We start from the raw sequence: 14,453 nt of genomic DNA on the forward strand, positions 1-14,453 counted from the left end.
CAGTCAGAAATAAGTCTTTAAGGGTAACAAATAAATGATCATGCCCTAAAAAATTTAAACAAAATTCAAGGAGATACTAAAAATGAAAACAACAATAAAAAAAAATTAGACAAAATTTAAAGAGATATTGACAGTGAAAAGAATAATAAAAAGAATTAAACAAAATGAAAGGCAATATTAACAATGAACACAACAATAAAAAGAATTAAGCATAATTAAAGGCAATATTAACACTGAAAAAAGTACTAAAGAAAATTAAAGGAAATATTAACAATGAAACCATTAATAAAAAAGAAATAAACAAAATTAAAGGTGATATTAACATGAAAACAATGAGAGAACTAGGCATACTTAATGTTTATTAATACATATTAATATTGAAAAAACAAGGAAAAATAATTAAATATAATTAAAGGCAATATTAATATTAACTTTGAAAACAACAATAAAAAGTTTTAAACACAACGAAAGGAGATACTTTCTCTAAAGACGGGAAGGACAGCTGGTCCTGGGTGGAACTCGGCAGGTAATAAACAATCTCAATCTATGTCAACATCAGGCAGAGGGAAAAAGGGCTCTGGTGCACCCAGTTGCACAACAGAAACTAGAAAGAGCCGCCCAGCATCTGGAACATCTGCAGCCACTTCTAGAGGTGGCTGTGCATCAGTGGGCAGAGGCTGGTCTGAAGTTTGAAGTGGTACTGGTCCAGCTTCTGGCACGGTTGGTTCCCCAAGGGCCAGGTCTGTGTCATCTTGGGTTTTCAGAAATTCCCGGGGCTCTGCCACAGAAGTTGGTCCCACATGTAGAGTCTCCACCATCCCTAATGCATCCTGCATGGGTGCCTCTGTATTAACTTCCCTGAGGAGTCCATCATCTAAGGCAGAAAGAGATGAACCATTAGTGGAAGTGCCCTAGAAGTTTCCATGATGGGGTGAGCTTCCCAGAGATGGCCTTGCTGGTTACACAAGGTCTGTTCATGTCAGAAAATCCCCAGTCCCCTCTCCCCACAACAGGACATCTCACCCGACAGGTGTCCAGCTCTGGTTCCAGGCGGGATATCTGGACAATTCCCTGGTATAACCCATCATCGAAATTACCTCAGCCTTCCTAGGAACCTACCCCAGGCCTCCTCACCCATTTTACAGTCCTGCTCCTCCAGCGCCTCCCCTTGGAGAGTGAAGTCTTTTGCAGGCTCATCAGGCCATAGATATTTCACGAGCCTCTTGGCCACGGCAAGGTTTGGAGACCTGAAGTCCTGGGGTTGTTTTGACGTCCATATTGATAGGAAGGATAACAAGGCACTGCAGGGAGGACCAGGTTGGAGGGAAGTAGAGTCAGAAGCCTGGCCTCACTTCACCAGCACAGCAGTGTCCCTTAGATGAGGAAAAGGCTGCCCAGCCCATGTGCTGCTGGGCATGGTGGTCAGGAGTGTAGAGCTGTATGGACAGGGCTCGAGACACTTTCTGTCCCTTGGAGGAGGGACTGGGCAGACTGGGCTGGGCTGTAGTGGGGATGGTTTCCCCTAGGGCCCTTTAGCTTCCGTCAATCCCTGTGCTCCTCAGGACCAAGGAGATCAATGGAGATTTATTTCTGTTTTTCTCCACCTGCACGTGAAGTCTCTGGTACCATCCCTCTAGTGGGAATCCCAAGAGCAGGGTGACTGGTAACAGCTCAGTCCTCAACCCTAGCCACCCCAGACATCCCACTGTGTAGAGGGGCTCTTACCTCCCTCGTCACCCAAGCCAACTCACTTCCTTTTTTCCTGATCCTCCATACAGTCTGGCTGCAAAGGTCCATACCTGTGGCATTTCATGAGGGTGTCACCACTAAGGCCATGTGTCCCCAACCCACCAAGGGATCTAGAAGGAGCTACATGAATCAGGTAGAGAAATAGAAGCCAGGAAGGGGATGAGGGTCCTCAGGGCTCCTTGCAATGTTCTGACTTCCATGGTTAGGGTCTGGGAAAGAGCCTCTGGTCACAGCTCTCAAGGATTGTCACACAATGGGTAACCTAAGCTTCTCCTTCTTGGTTTTTTTTTTTTTTTTTTTTTTGTTGTTGTTACAGGATTTCTTGGGTGGCCCCAGGGACCCTTATCTGCTTCTGTTAGTCCCATCAAACCTAGATAGTGTCTAGAAGCTTTTATACAAATGGGAAAAAGGCTCTGTTCAAAGGATAAGAAAGGATAGTGTTTGACACTTCTTGGGAAAAGTGAATGACAATCTAGTGTTGTCTCCCCTACCCCTATCTCTGGCCATGTCATCTTGAAGGTCCAGGCCCAGGACCAATGATACAATAATACTTGTTCTGTGAGAGCATACAGTCCCAGAGAAGGGTAGAGACATTCTAAAACCAAACAGGAGGCTTGAGAGCCTGACTTGTGTGTAGCCACTCACGTGTCCATAATTAAGTCCAGCATCTCCCAGGTGGTCACAAACCTATGGTAGATAGTCAATATTATACCTATAAATAGGTAATTCCCATCCTTATAGGCTTTTGGTATATGATTGATAACGTCTTGCATATAGGTTGGGCTCCGTGGATCAAATATGGGGCCGTCTTCCTGAATCCTGTCATCCTGAGGAAAGACCAAGGAAGGAAGGAGGGTTTAAATGTGAAATCTCAGAGACAATAACAACCCATTACCACACACTGAAGTGAAAAGCGAGCATAAAAGACGTTTCTCAGTGTTCTCACAGGAACACAGACCCATTCAGGAACTGCAGTGGATCAGGGGGACCAAAAAGTCTCCTGGCTGCAGGCTGGCCTGTGTTACCTCATTTTTCCTACAGGAAAATAGACAGAGGTGTGCACAAATACTTCGCAGCACACGTCGGAACCGGCCAGGAAGCTTTGGTTTTTGGCGGCGTGAGCAACCAAAACACCTGAAGCAAGAGAACATCCTTGCTCTTCTAGTGCCTCCAGAGAAGTGAGTGAGTTGAGGCTGCTGTTGATGGCTGGTTACCTGGTAACCAGGAGCCTGAGTTCCATCTGTAATAATACTAAGGAAGTGAGGTCACTTCCTGGGGCCCTCCAGTCAGCACTTCCTCCACATAGGCTTTCTCTAGGGCTGACCAGGGCTGCCATCTTCTCTCCTGCCTTTCCATGTGTACAATGGGACACAGTGGTGTCCATATGCCCATGCCACACACTGACCTGGGAAGCCTGGCTCCAGCCAGACCCTCAACTTCAAGAAAGCAGAAGAGGTTTCCCAACCATTACCTCTATACCACATGCATTCCAGGAAAAAAGTAATTTTCTCTTAGGGTCTTCCCACTGTTCAAAACCTCCTCCCTGTAGATCATTCTGGTGTTGATTTTCTAGTGTGTCATCTTTTGTATATGATCACAGATTCCCTATACCTGAGAAACCCCATACCACTGTCACCAGAGGTGAAGGAACAAAAAGGCACTGTGCCCATGTCCTCATACCCACACAAGGGCACACAGAGGACCCACTTACAAAGTGCCTAGGTACATGTCAGTATAGAAAAGGCCATGCTTAGATGGCCTTAGGGATATTTAGGTTGAGGTTAGTGTTAGGGTAACAGACAGTAGCAAACTGTATGCGTTCATGTTTAATCGTGCTTTTCAATTATAGGTAGTTATGATTCATCATGTAGATGCTGGGAGTGGAATCCAGGTCCTCCAGGAGGGCAGGCAGTGCTCTGAACTGCTGAGCCATCTCTCAGCCTCTCTCCTAACTTTTTGATTGTTTGCTTTTTTTTTTTTTTTTTTTTTTTTTTGGTTTTTTTTTTTTTTTTTTTTTTTGGTTTTTTCGAGACAGGGTTTCTCTGTGTAGCTTTGTGCCTTTCCTGGAACTCACTTGGTAGCCCAGGCTGGCCTCGAACTCACAGAGATCCGCCTGGCTCTGCCTCCCGAGTACTGGGATTACAGGCGTGCGCCGGCACCACCGCCCGGCATTATACTAAATGATTGTTTGCTTTTGAGACAGGGCTTCTCTGCTGTCCAGCATGGCCTCAACTCAGAGATCTGCCTGTCTCTACCTCCTGAGTTTTGGCCTTAAAAGCTACCATGTCTAGATTCCTTTCTCCTAAATTTTCACAACTTACTTCAATTACCTGAAATTTGAATCCTTCCTGATTCTATTTGGAAATCAAATGTCAGCAGCAGTAAATTTGCTGCCTTCATTTTAAATGCCCTTTTTTTGTCCTGTCCCAGTTAAGTTGTTTGTGTGAAAAATGTGCAGTTGGGTTCCAGAGGGTGCTGGGGATCAGTTCCCCTGTGGTTTTTCCTGTTTGGAAAACAGTGTCCGGCTTGCCTCTGGATACAGAGTAACCATTCCTTGACCCCTGCTGTTAGAGGTGCATATAAGCCCATGTTGGTATGAATAAAGAGAGCTGCTTCCCTGATGAACTGAAACTGGGTGTCTAGAGTGCTGTTTAACCTCAGTGTCCTTCATCAGATTTCGTGCTCCAGCTGCGCGTGTCGTGGCAAGTGGAGGTCCCACTGAGATCTGGAAAGGGGTAAGCGAACGAAGCTCACCCTAAAAGGAGGGGTAGAGGTCTGGAACATTGGTACGTACCATGGGTAATTCTACTGCAAAAGCTCAGTTGGCCACTGAGGAACAGGAATTAAGTCAAGTAAGCAAGGAACAGGAATTAAGTCTAGCACCGCACTCACATTTGCGGACACCATAGCTGAAGCAAGTTCTTGGTTTCTGACGGGAGGAGGTTTGACAGATAAATTTCCTACAGCTCTCTATGGAGAGTTGTGAAAGATGCTCTTCTGACTGATAAAGCGAAAGTGAAAGAGCAACTTTCAGAGTGTGAGCAAGCATTTGCTAACGCTCAGGAGGCCGAGATGAATGAATCTTTGAAAGGGGAAAAGGAAGAGGTCGAGGTCCCCTGTAAAGAGTGTATAAGGATATTTGTGAAAGATTTAATGGATGAGGAAGAAGACGATGATCTTGCCTCTGTCTCAGATTTAGTAGAGGAGGAAGAGCAGCTAGAAAAAGAGATAGAGGAACTACAACAGAAGTTGCGTCGTGCAAAAATGAAAGCACAGTCAGCACCTTCTATGCCTCTGTTGTCTCGGCCCCTGCCAAGAAATCCTCATTGGATAGGGGAGGAAAAAGAATCAGAGGACAGATATAGGCAAAAAAAAGGGGGTGATGTGGCATGAAACATATCCAGTAACTGAAACTCAGAATCAAGCTGGACAGGTGGTCCGGGAGCATGTTCTTTTAACTTTCAAAGAGATGAAGCAGTTGAAGGAGGCAGTGAGCAGTTATGGACCACAGGCTCCATTCACTGTGACTCTGTTTGAATCATTTTCTGCTAATCATTTGATGCCAAGTGATTGGCAGCGATTGTGCCGAGCTGTGTTATCTGGGGATGATTATTTACTATGGAAAAGTGAAAATCATGAGAAATGCTTAGAACTGGCTTACATAAATGCTCGAGCTGGACAACCCCAGAGAAATTATGACATGCTCACGGGATCAAGACAGTATGCTAACCTTCAACAACAGATTTTATATGATCTCGGTACCTATGCTCAAATAGCTGCTGCCGCAGTGCAAGCCTGGAAATCACTACCTAATGTAGCTGCAGGAGAACAGATATCAAAAGTGCTGCAGGGCCCTTCTGAGCCATATGCTGACTTTGTCTCACGCTTGTTACAACTAGCTGGAAAGATATTTGGGGACTCTGATCAGGCTATGCCCGTTATTAAGCAGTTGGCTTACAGTCCTAGTATGTGTCAAATGTATGTTGCAGAAGCCTTATCTCCCATAAGGAACAAATATCCAGAGACATATATCATACATTATGTGGATGATATTTTACTGGCTGCACGCACACAAGAACAAGTGCTGCAAACCTATGCAGATTTACAACAAGCACTTGCCAGTACTGGACTAGTTATAGCACCTGAAAAGGTGCAACAGAAAATGCCATATCAGTATCTTGGTTATACTATTCAGCAAGTAGGTATTGCTCCTCAAAAGTTACAATTTAAAATTTCAGAATTACAAACCTTGCATCAATGGCAGCAATTTTTAGGAGAAATTCAATGGCTTAGACCTACATTTCAGATAACTACTGGAGATCTAAAGCCTCTTTATGATATTCTTAAAGGAGATTCTTCACCTACATCATTATGGGAATTAACCCCAGAAGCAAAAGCAGCATTGGCTCAAGTAGAACAGGCTTTATTAGATTTACATGTTCAGCAGATAGATTATGGCCGGCCTTTACAATTACTAGTCTTGCCTTCCAAATTTTCTCCCACTGGAGTGTTTTGGCAGACTGGGCCTATTTATTGGGTTCATCTGTCTGCTTCACCTACTAAGGTATTGAATCCTTATTATGAATTGGTTATTCAACTATTGTGGAAAGCTAAGGAACTCAGTTTGACTACCTTTGGAAAGATGTTTGACAATCTTGTATTGCCTTATGTACAGGAAATGTTAGACACTTTGCAAAAGGAACATGAATCTTGGTGTTTGTTTCTCTGTACCTTTTGTGGCCAGACAGATAATCATTATCCTAAGCATAAACTTATTGAAAGTTTTAAGGTTTGTTCATTTATTTTTCCCAGGGTAGTAAAACAAAGCCCTCTTAATAATGCAAGGACTGTCTTTATGGATGCCTCTGGGAATGGATATGCAGTGATGGTTAGTGAGAACATTACTGGACGAATATCTACTTCCAATATGTCTGCTCAGTTGGGTCACCACCACATGAGGAACTGTATTAAAGGGTTGCAACATTAGGAAGGTTGAGAACTACTGTTTTTTTCTCTCTCTCTCTCTCTCTGTCTCTGTCTCTGTCTCTGTCTCTTTTTCTGTGTGAGTGTGTGTGTGTGTGTGTGTGCGTGAGTGCGTGCATGCATGTGTGTGTATGTGTGACAGAGAGAGAGAGAGAGAGAGAGAGAGAGAGAGAAACTATGAGTCTGTGACTTCTGTCACCATTTTACTCTAAGGAAAGTTAGACATTCATAATGATGTGAAAATGAAAAATTCAAATGTGGTTTTATTTTTATTTATCTTTAAAGCAATAGGTAAGTATTTAAAGTATTGTGCAACATCTTTTCCATCTGATAATATTTTACAATTAATGGAAATGTTTCATTTCCTTCTTTCTATTCAGCTCTAGATATCCCAGAACCTTCCTTCAAAAAGTTAAAATGGGGTTGTTGCTTTCAATATTTGTGACAACTGATGTATTTACTCATTTGTTTATGATAGTGCCAGGAATGGGAACCTAATGCATAAACAAATATGTGGTATAGATCGCATGTATGCTTTGAAATAAACTTGCTTATTAGGTTTCAAAAAATTCATCAGTGTTTCCTATACCCGTCTGTCTGGTCGTGTGAATCCCTTAGTACAGGTGGATAAGGAAGAGGATGGGGCAGTGATGAAATGAAATACCTTCAGGTATGAGTTACAAGGAAGTGGAGAATATGCCTCCTCTCTCAAGAGAAAACTCTCAGATACACTTGCTGAGTCCCATGGAGAAGATGTGAAGACTAAAAATAATTATTGTTGTTGGAGTTTTTGTTATTTGTTGCCTACATGTTGCCTCCCTTGTTTGAATTTTATAGTGTCTGTATCCACAACTGGTGAGCCACTATAGCATACAATGACAATCCCAATGTACTAGTTTTCTCTTTCACTTCATAGGTATGGAACCCATTCACATGGGATTTTTAAAAAGTTGGGAATTCCTGGGCCCAAGCCTCTGCCATTCTTGGGTTCAATTTTTGCTTACCACAAGAAGGTAAGTGTTCACTGGGCTCCCTATCTTTCTTCTTGTGTTTGCCAAGATTGGCTAAGGTCCATCAATAAAAAGACAAGATCTTGAGTAGAACTGAGGTAGCATTTCAGAAACTATGTTTGGCTTCCATCTGAGACAAGATCAGCTTCTTGAAGGCCTTGCTGTTAGTCTTTGGAAATTCCGGTTTAGCGCAGTTCATCAGCTCAGACCTTTGACATATCAACACTCATGCTGAGGACTTGATGTTCAGACTTGTGATCTTCCAAGGGCAATGTCCTTTGTTCCCAGTGCAGATTCTAGCAAGGGACAGCCATGCTTCTGGAATTTTTATTTGCATAATTAGAACTTATAACTGAAACTTAGCAGAAGTTTTCTTTTGAAGTGTCAGAGACTCATTGCCAGTATTTCATTTCCAACATTGTGTGTAGAGGAGAAAGTACTTTCCTTTGCTGTGTTCTGTGTAGAGGTGGCCTCTCCCCATTTTTCCATGTTGCCAGGGAGCCATAAAGGCAAACTCCCTTTGTTATTTTTTTAAAAATATTTTTTTTTGGTGTATGGGTATTTTGCCTGCATACAAGTCTGTGTATGAGTTCTGGGTGCCCACAAAGGTGTCCCCCTAGAACTGGAATTACAGATAGCTGCTATGTGGGTGCTGGGAATTGAACCCTGGTCCTCTGACACATCAGGCAATGCTCTTAACCACTGTGCCATCTCTTCAGCCCACTCATTATCATTCTTATTCACTTGCCTTCTCACTCAGAAACTTGCTGGAGACTAAATGCTCTAAATTAAAGGAGGCCACTGGTCTCTTCACTGTCACAATTCTGTTAGTCTTCTAAGGAAAGAGGCATGAAATAAATGAAAAAGATGCTGGGTAAGGAGTTTAGTGGATCTCACTGGCATTCCCTTAGCTTCTGTTTCTCCATTGTGTCTATGGAGGGAACAGTTCAGAGAGTCTTGGGATTTTAGGGACAGCATGTGGAGAAGCAAAATCTTTAGAGACATGTTGTTAGCTGTTATTTGTAGCGAAGGGTAAGTGGCCAAGCATAGGCAATTATTTACAATCAAGGGTGAGCTTTTGTTCATTTGCAATGTTGGGAGAAAATTCGGGAAACTTTAATATCCCCATTTCAAATACCTCTAGCAATTTAATCTCCTTTCCACTCCGACAGCTACAAATAACAATGCCCCTCTCACTGCTGTCTAGGGGTAGACAGTAAACCTGATTTTGTAAGATCCAAATCATTTGTGCCCCAACTAGAGGTGAGAAGAGTATATTTAAAATAGTTATGGATTTTTATTTTCTTTCTCTTTCCAGGGCTTCTGGGAATTTGACAAACAATGTCATAGAAAATATGGGAAAATGTGGGGGTAAGTATTATGGCAACTTCCATTGGGAAGACGGGAAATGTCAAAGCCCACAGGAGTGTAAGCTATGTATTACGAAGATTTTGGAGGGCTTTTCCTACCAAAGATCCCATATGTCTGCCAGTGTTGTGCTTCACAGACAGATTTTGGTGGAGAAAGTCGCATATTTTGATTTTTCTCCAGGACTTGACGGTTCAGGAATGGTTCACCTGAGTTTCAGTCCAGTGTCTGGATATTCCACTATTTTGAACTTAAGTTACTTACTTTCAATTTTCCATTCACTTCATATCTTTTTTGGTATTCTAATATTTTGATTATGCAAAATTATAAAAAATAGTACATGGGTAATATTCATGTAGGCACCATCCAGGTAACACATGCTCCAATTTAGTTCTAATTATGATTTCTGTGTAGAGCTATTTTGTGTTTGCCCCTCCCTGAATGTCCTACGTTACACTTCGTTTCATGAGATGCCAGTGACCTATGGTCAGAATCCCTCACTTGAACTAGGTGCTCATGTTGCATAACTAAGGTGTTGGTTATATAACATCTGGATCAGATTCTGGATTCCTTGGCATGCCTCCAACTATCAAATCTAGATGGCTGGGTTTAATCCTCTTTGCTTTGCAGGTTTTATGAGGGCCGACAGCCTGTGTTAGCTATCACGGATCCAGACATGATCAAAACAGTGTTGGTGAAGGAATGTTATTCTACCTTCACAAATCGTCGGGTAGGTGCCTATTCTCTATTTATTTATATATTAGGGTCTTTTTGAGGCATGAGTGTTTACGTGCATGTGCATAGGGATATGCATATGCGTGCCCATGTACATACCTACACACATATGGAAGTCGGAGAAGGATGTTGGATGTCCTGCTCTATCTGCCTTATTCCCTTGAGACAGGGTCTCTCACTGAACCTGGAGCCAGACTGTCAGTCAGTAAGCACTGGCAATTCTCCAGTTTCTGTCCCTCACAGAGCTGAGGTTATAGATGCACAGGGCCATGTCCAGCTTTTTAAATATGTGCTTGATATTCAAACTCAGATCCTATGTTTTTATACGTTAGTGGTTTTTTTTTTTTAATTTTTTTTTGAAAAGGTTTTTCTGTATAACAGCTCTGGCTGTCCTGGAACTTGCTTTGTTTTTACAGAGAACCACCTGCATCTGCCTCCCAAGTGCTGGGACTAAAGGTGTGAGCCACCACCACCTGGCAATATGTTAGTTTTTTATCATGAAATAATTATAATTTCATAGGGCATTGGCCCAAAATACATAACAATGGTCCATATGTTCCTCATCTTGTTTGTCTCAATGGTGATATTTTACATAACTATAAATTTAGTATGCTTCTGTGACAGGAAATTTGTATAACCCATACATTTTATTCAGTACCAATCTTACATCTCTTTATTTTGTAGTGTGTGCGCCCAAGGGTATGTAACTCCATGCATGTTTATTGGTGCACCTATGTATAACCATCAACAGCCAAGGTACAGAACTGTTCCTTCACCTCGAGGTTCCCACATCCTTGTCTATTAGAGTTGCCACACACAGCTTGTATTTTCTTTTTTTAGTTGGAAACATTTTATCTTTATTTTCTACAGCATTGGCATATATTTATTGTACAAAAACAGTGGGCTTTCTTGTGACTTTTTTATTTTTTAAATAGTTATTTTGTGTATATGTTTGTATGTGTTTCTCTCCGTGTGTGCATGTGCACATGTGTGTAGGTGCCCACAGAGGCCAAAAGAGGGCACAGATCCTTTACAGCCGTAGTTATTGGTATTTATGAGGCAGCTGAAGTGTGTCGAGGACCAAACTCCAGTCCTCTGCAAGAGCAGCAAGTCTTCTTTTTTTTTTAGTTAAGATTTTTTTCATTCATTTTACATACCAATCACAGATTCCCCTCTCTTTCCTCCTCCCACCCCCTCCAGCCTTCCCCCCTAATCCACCCCCCATTCCCTCCTACAAGAAAATAAGGCCTCCCATGGGGTGTCAAGCAGAGCCTGATACATTCAGCTGAGGCAGGTCCAAGCCCCTCCCCCTGCACTGAGGGGTCTTAAGTGCTGACCCCTCTCTCCAGTCCCTATAATATTTTGTTGTATGAACATAGTTTAAAAAAAACTATTATCGACACTGATAGGTGATATTCGTGTTCCTGAATTTGTCTTCACTTAATGTGATCTTTGGTTCCATCTATTTTCCTGTAAATGATATAATTTTGTTCCTCTTTATGGCTGAATAAGACTCCATTTTGTGTGTGTGTGTGTGTGTGTGTGTGTGTATGCATGTCTATAGCACAATATTTTAGGATTCTCAATCTTGCATTTGTGAGAGTTGTATAAATGTGTGTGTACGTGTGTGTGCCTGTGTGAACCTGCAGAGGCCCCAAGGAGGATGTTACGTGTTCTACTGTTCTACTCTGCTGTTTTGGCTAGTCTGGTGGGTCAGTAAGCTATTGGTATCTGCCTGTCTCCATTCCCCCAACACCAGGTTACAGGCACTCTTGGCCATAAAATGTTTTAAAATGTGGCTGTTGCAAATTCAAACCCAGGTCCTCATGCTTAAAGAACAAGCCCTCCTACCCTCGGAGCCGTCTCCCCAGCAGATTGTTTTGATCTGTGAATTCTTGACATTTCTTCATTCCTTCAAATTTTCATTGATTTTTTTAAATGAGCATTTTTATTGCTGTTGTTAGATTTTGTTAGATTCATACCTAAAGTATTTCATTTTCTTTGGAATGATTGTGAAAGTCATTGTGTATTTAATGTAGTTTTGCACATTCCTCACTTACCAGTGTGCCTTAATTTTTGCAAATTGACTCATTTGTAAGTTCTAGATATTTGTTTACATCTTCCATGAATTCTCTATCTTGACCTTAATTTAATAAAAAATAGGGAAGTTTTTTCTTTCTATATACTTTTTGTTTTATTTTTTTCTTCACTCCAGTACAATGTTGAACAGAATGTTGAGTGTGCATTTACTTTTAAAGGAGATAAACTTTATTCTTCCACAGTTGGGCTCAATTTTAGCTGCTGCTCTTGTGACTTTCCATACAACACATACACTTAAAATTTTTCATTGCATTTATTAATTACATATTATTAGTAGAGCTAGGCATAATATTAAAATGCATGCATATTGATACATCAATCAACTCAAGCCTACCTTTATCAGACCTCCACAACTGGGAAGGAATGCCTTCCCAGGCTGCTGGGAAACTTCCTGGAGGAGGTGAGCTAATATCAAATGAAGAATTATGGGTGGGAGGGACGGGCTCAGAGGAGAAAAGGGACATTACAGCTTTTTTGTCTTTAAGATTCAGACAATCTGGCCTGGTGGTGGTATAACTATTCAGGAGGTTAGGTCAGTAGAAGAAAATGTGTGAGTCTAAGTTGGGCTACAGAGTGAATTTCTCTACCTCTAGCCTCCCAGAGAGTAAGGCATTTGAAACACACATTTCCTGTGCCATTCAATGACATAGTTATAAACAATTTGTATGTAAATGATGCCTGTTAACATTTCACCACAACCTGGCTGTTCTCCAAATCTATATAGGGCAACATCTCTTTTGCTTTGGATTCTAGGTATTTGGTCCATCGGGAATTTTGAAAAAAGCCATCTCCATCGCTGAGAACGAGGAATGGAAGAGAATTCGAGCATTGCTGTCTCCAACCTTCACCAGTGGAAAGCTCAAGGAGGTAATGAAGTAATAATAAGTTTGTCATTGGAAACATGAGGAACAGATATGGGGACAAGTAGAGTGGAAGATCACAGTTCTTTTCCAAGCAGTGTCCTCTGAGTTGAAACTTCCTAAGAATGTCTCTTTGTGTTAATGGGACTTCTTGCTTTGTCCTTGGGGAAGCTGTGTCCACTGGGAACTGAGGCCCCTCAGCTCACTATGGATGGTGTGCTGTGGGATGTTCTGTATGTCACATGTGTTGCTGATTAGTCAATAAATAAAACACTGATTGGCCATTGGCTAGGCAGGAAGTGTAGGCAGGACAAGGAGGAGAATAAAGCTGGGAAGTGGAAGGCTGAGTCAGAGAGACACTGCCAGCCGCCCCGATGACAAACAGCATGTGAAGATGCCGGTAAGCCACGAGCCATGTCGCAAGGTATAGATTTATAGAAATGGATTAATTTAAGCTGCAAGAACAGTTAGCAAGAAGCCTGCCATGGCCATACAGTTTGTAAGCAATATAAATCTCTGTGTTTACTTGGTCGGGTCTGAGTGGCTGTGGGACTGGCAGGTGAGAGAGATTTGTCCTGACTGTGGGCCAGGCAGAAAAACTTAAGCTACAATGGTGTTTTGTTTTGTGCATAGATGCTCCCCATCATTAACCAGTATGCAGATGTGTTGGTGAGAAATATGAGGCATGGATCAGAGAATGGGAATTCCATCTCCATGAAAGAGTGAGTGCTGGCATGGTCATTGGGGGCTGGGTTGTTGTGTGAGTTCTTTTTCTGTTGCTGTGACAAAAGACCCTGACAAAAGCAACTGAAGGAAGAAAGGCTTCATGTTGCCTTACAGTTCTAGGGGGATACAGTACGTCACAGCATGAAGACATGGCGGCATGAGCAGGAGGCTAGCGGATCACACTGTATCTACGATCAGGACGAAGGAAGTATGGCCAGACTATAGAGACTCAAGGCCTGCCCAAAATGACTTGCTTCTTCTAATGAGGCTCTACCTCCAGGTTTCCACATTTTTTTCACAGACAGTGCCACTAGCCAGGGACCAAGTGTTCAAATGCATGATCCTCTGGGGGAATATTGCACATTCAAATCATAACAATAATGCTAGGAGACTCCATAACTGCCAGCTGTGGAGTTGAAGTGTCCATTGTTAGGTTACTCCAGGACCAGTAGAGAGTGAGTTGTATGGTGTTTCAACTGATTACAACAGTTCAGACTACTACTGAAGTTTGAGACCAGAGGAAACTGGAGACATCCTTGTAGCAGTATTAGGATGGGCTTATAATGGGCCAGCCTACAAAGGGTTGTCTCCTATAAGAAGGTAGGATGACTTACAGAGAACAAGTCTCACCTCTGTATACAGGATCCATTATTAAGTCATCTACTCAACTGTCATTTTTTAAATTCTAGAAAAAAAAAAGATAATTTAGAAAGAAAGGACATTATCTAAACAAACCTGTTAGTGTTGATTCAGTAGAAAAGATGGAGAAAGTACGCGGATGCTGTGTGTGTACCAGGAAAGTTAAAATGTCAAACAATTTATATTCCATCATAAACTTTTTGAGACTATCAATGAAACAGTAAATCTTTCCTTGGTCTGGCAAGACAGTTCAGTGGGTAAAGGCACCAGCCACCAAAGCGCT

At 42.1% G+C, this 14,453-nt stretch overlaps 1 protein-coding gene across 1 annotated transcript; it reads right to left on the reverse strand.

Moving 5' to 3' along the window:
* Window positions 1–342: 342 nt before the first annotated feature.
* On the reverse strand, window positions 343–2,969 carry LOC131900860 (uncharacterized). Its single transcript, XM_059252188.1, has 5 exons — window positions 2,775–2,969; window positions 2,395–2,576; window positions 1,752–1,799; window positions 1,135–1,301; window positions 343–874 (listed from the first exon to the last, which is right to left on the reverse strand). Exons 1-5 carry the CDS (start codon window positions 2,898–2,900, stop codon window positions 540–542), a joined length of 858 nt encoding a protein of 285 aa, XP_059108171.1. The 5' UTR covers window positions 2,901–2,969; the 3' UTR covers window positions 343–539.
* Between the last annotated feature and the right edge of the window lie 11,484 nt (window positions 2,970–14,453).

This window comes from Peromyscus eremicus, unplaced genomic scaffold, assembly GCF_949786415.1.
Source record: "Peromyscus eremicus unplaced genomic scaffold, PerEre_H2_v1 PerEre#2#chr23_unloc_1, whole genome shotgun sequence".
Classification (NCBI taxonomy): Eukaryota; Metazoa; Chordata; class Mammalia; order Rodentia; family Cricetidae; genus Peromyscus; species Peromyscus eremicus.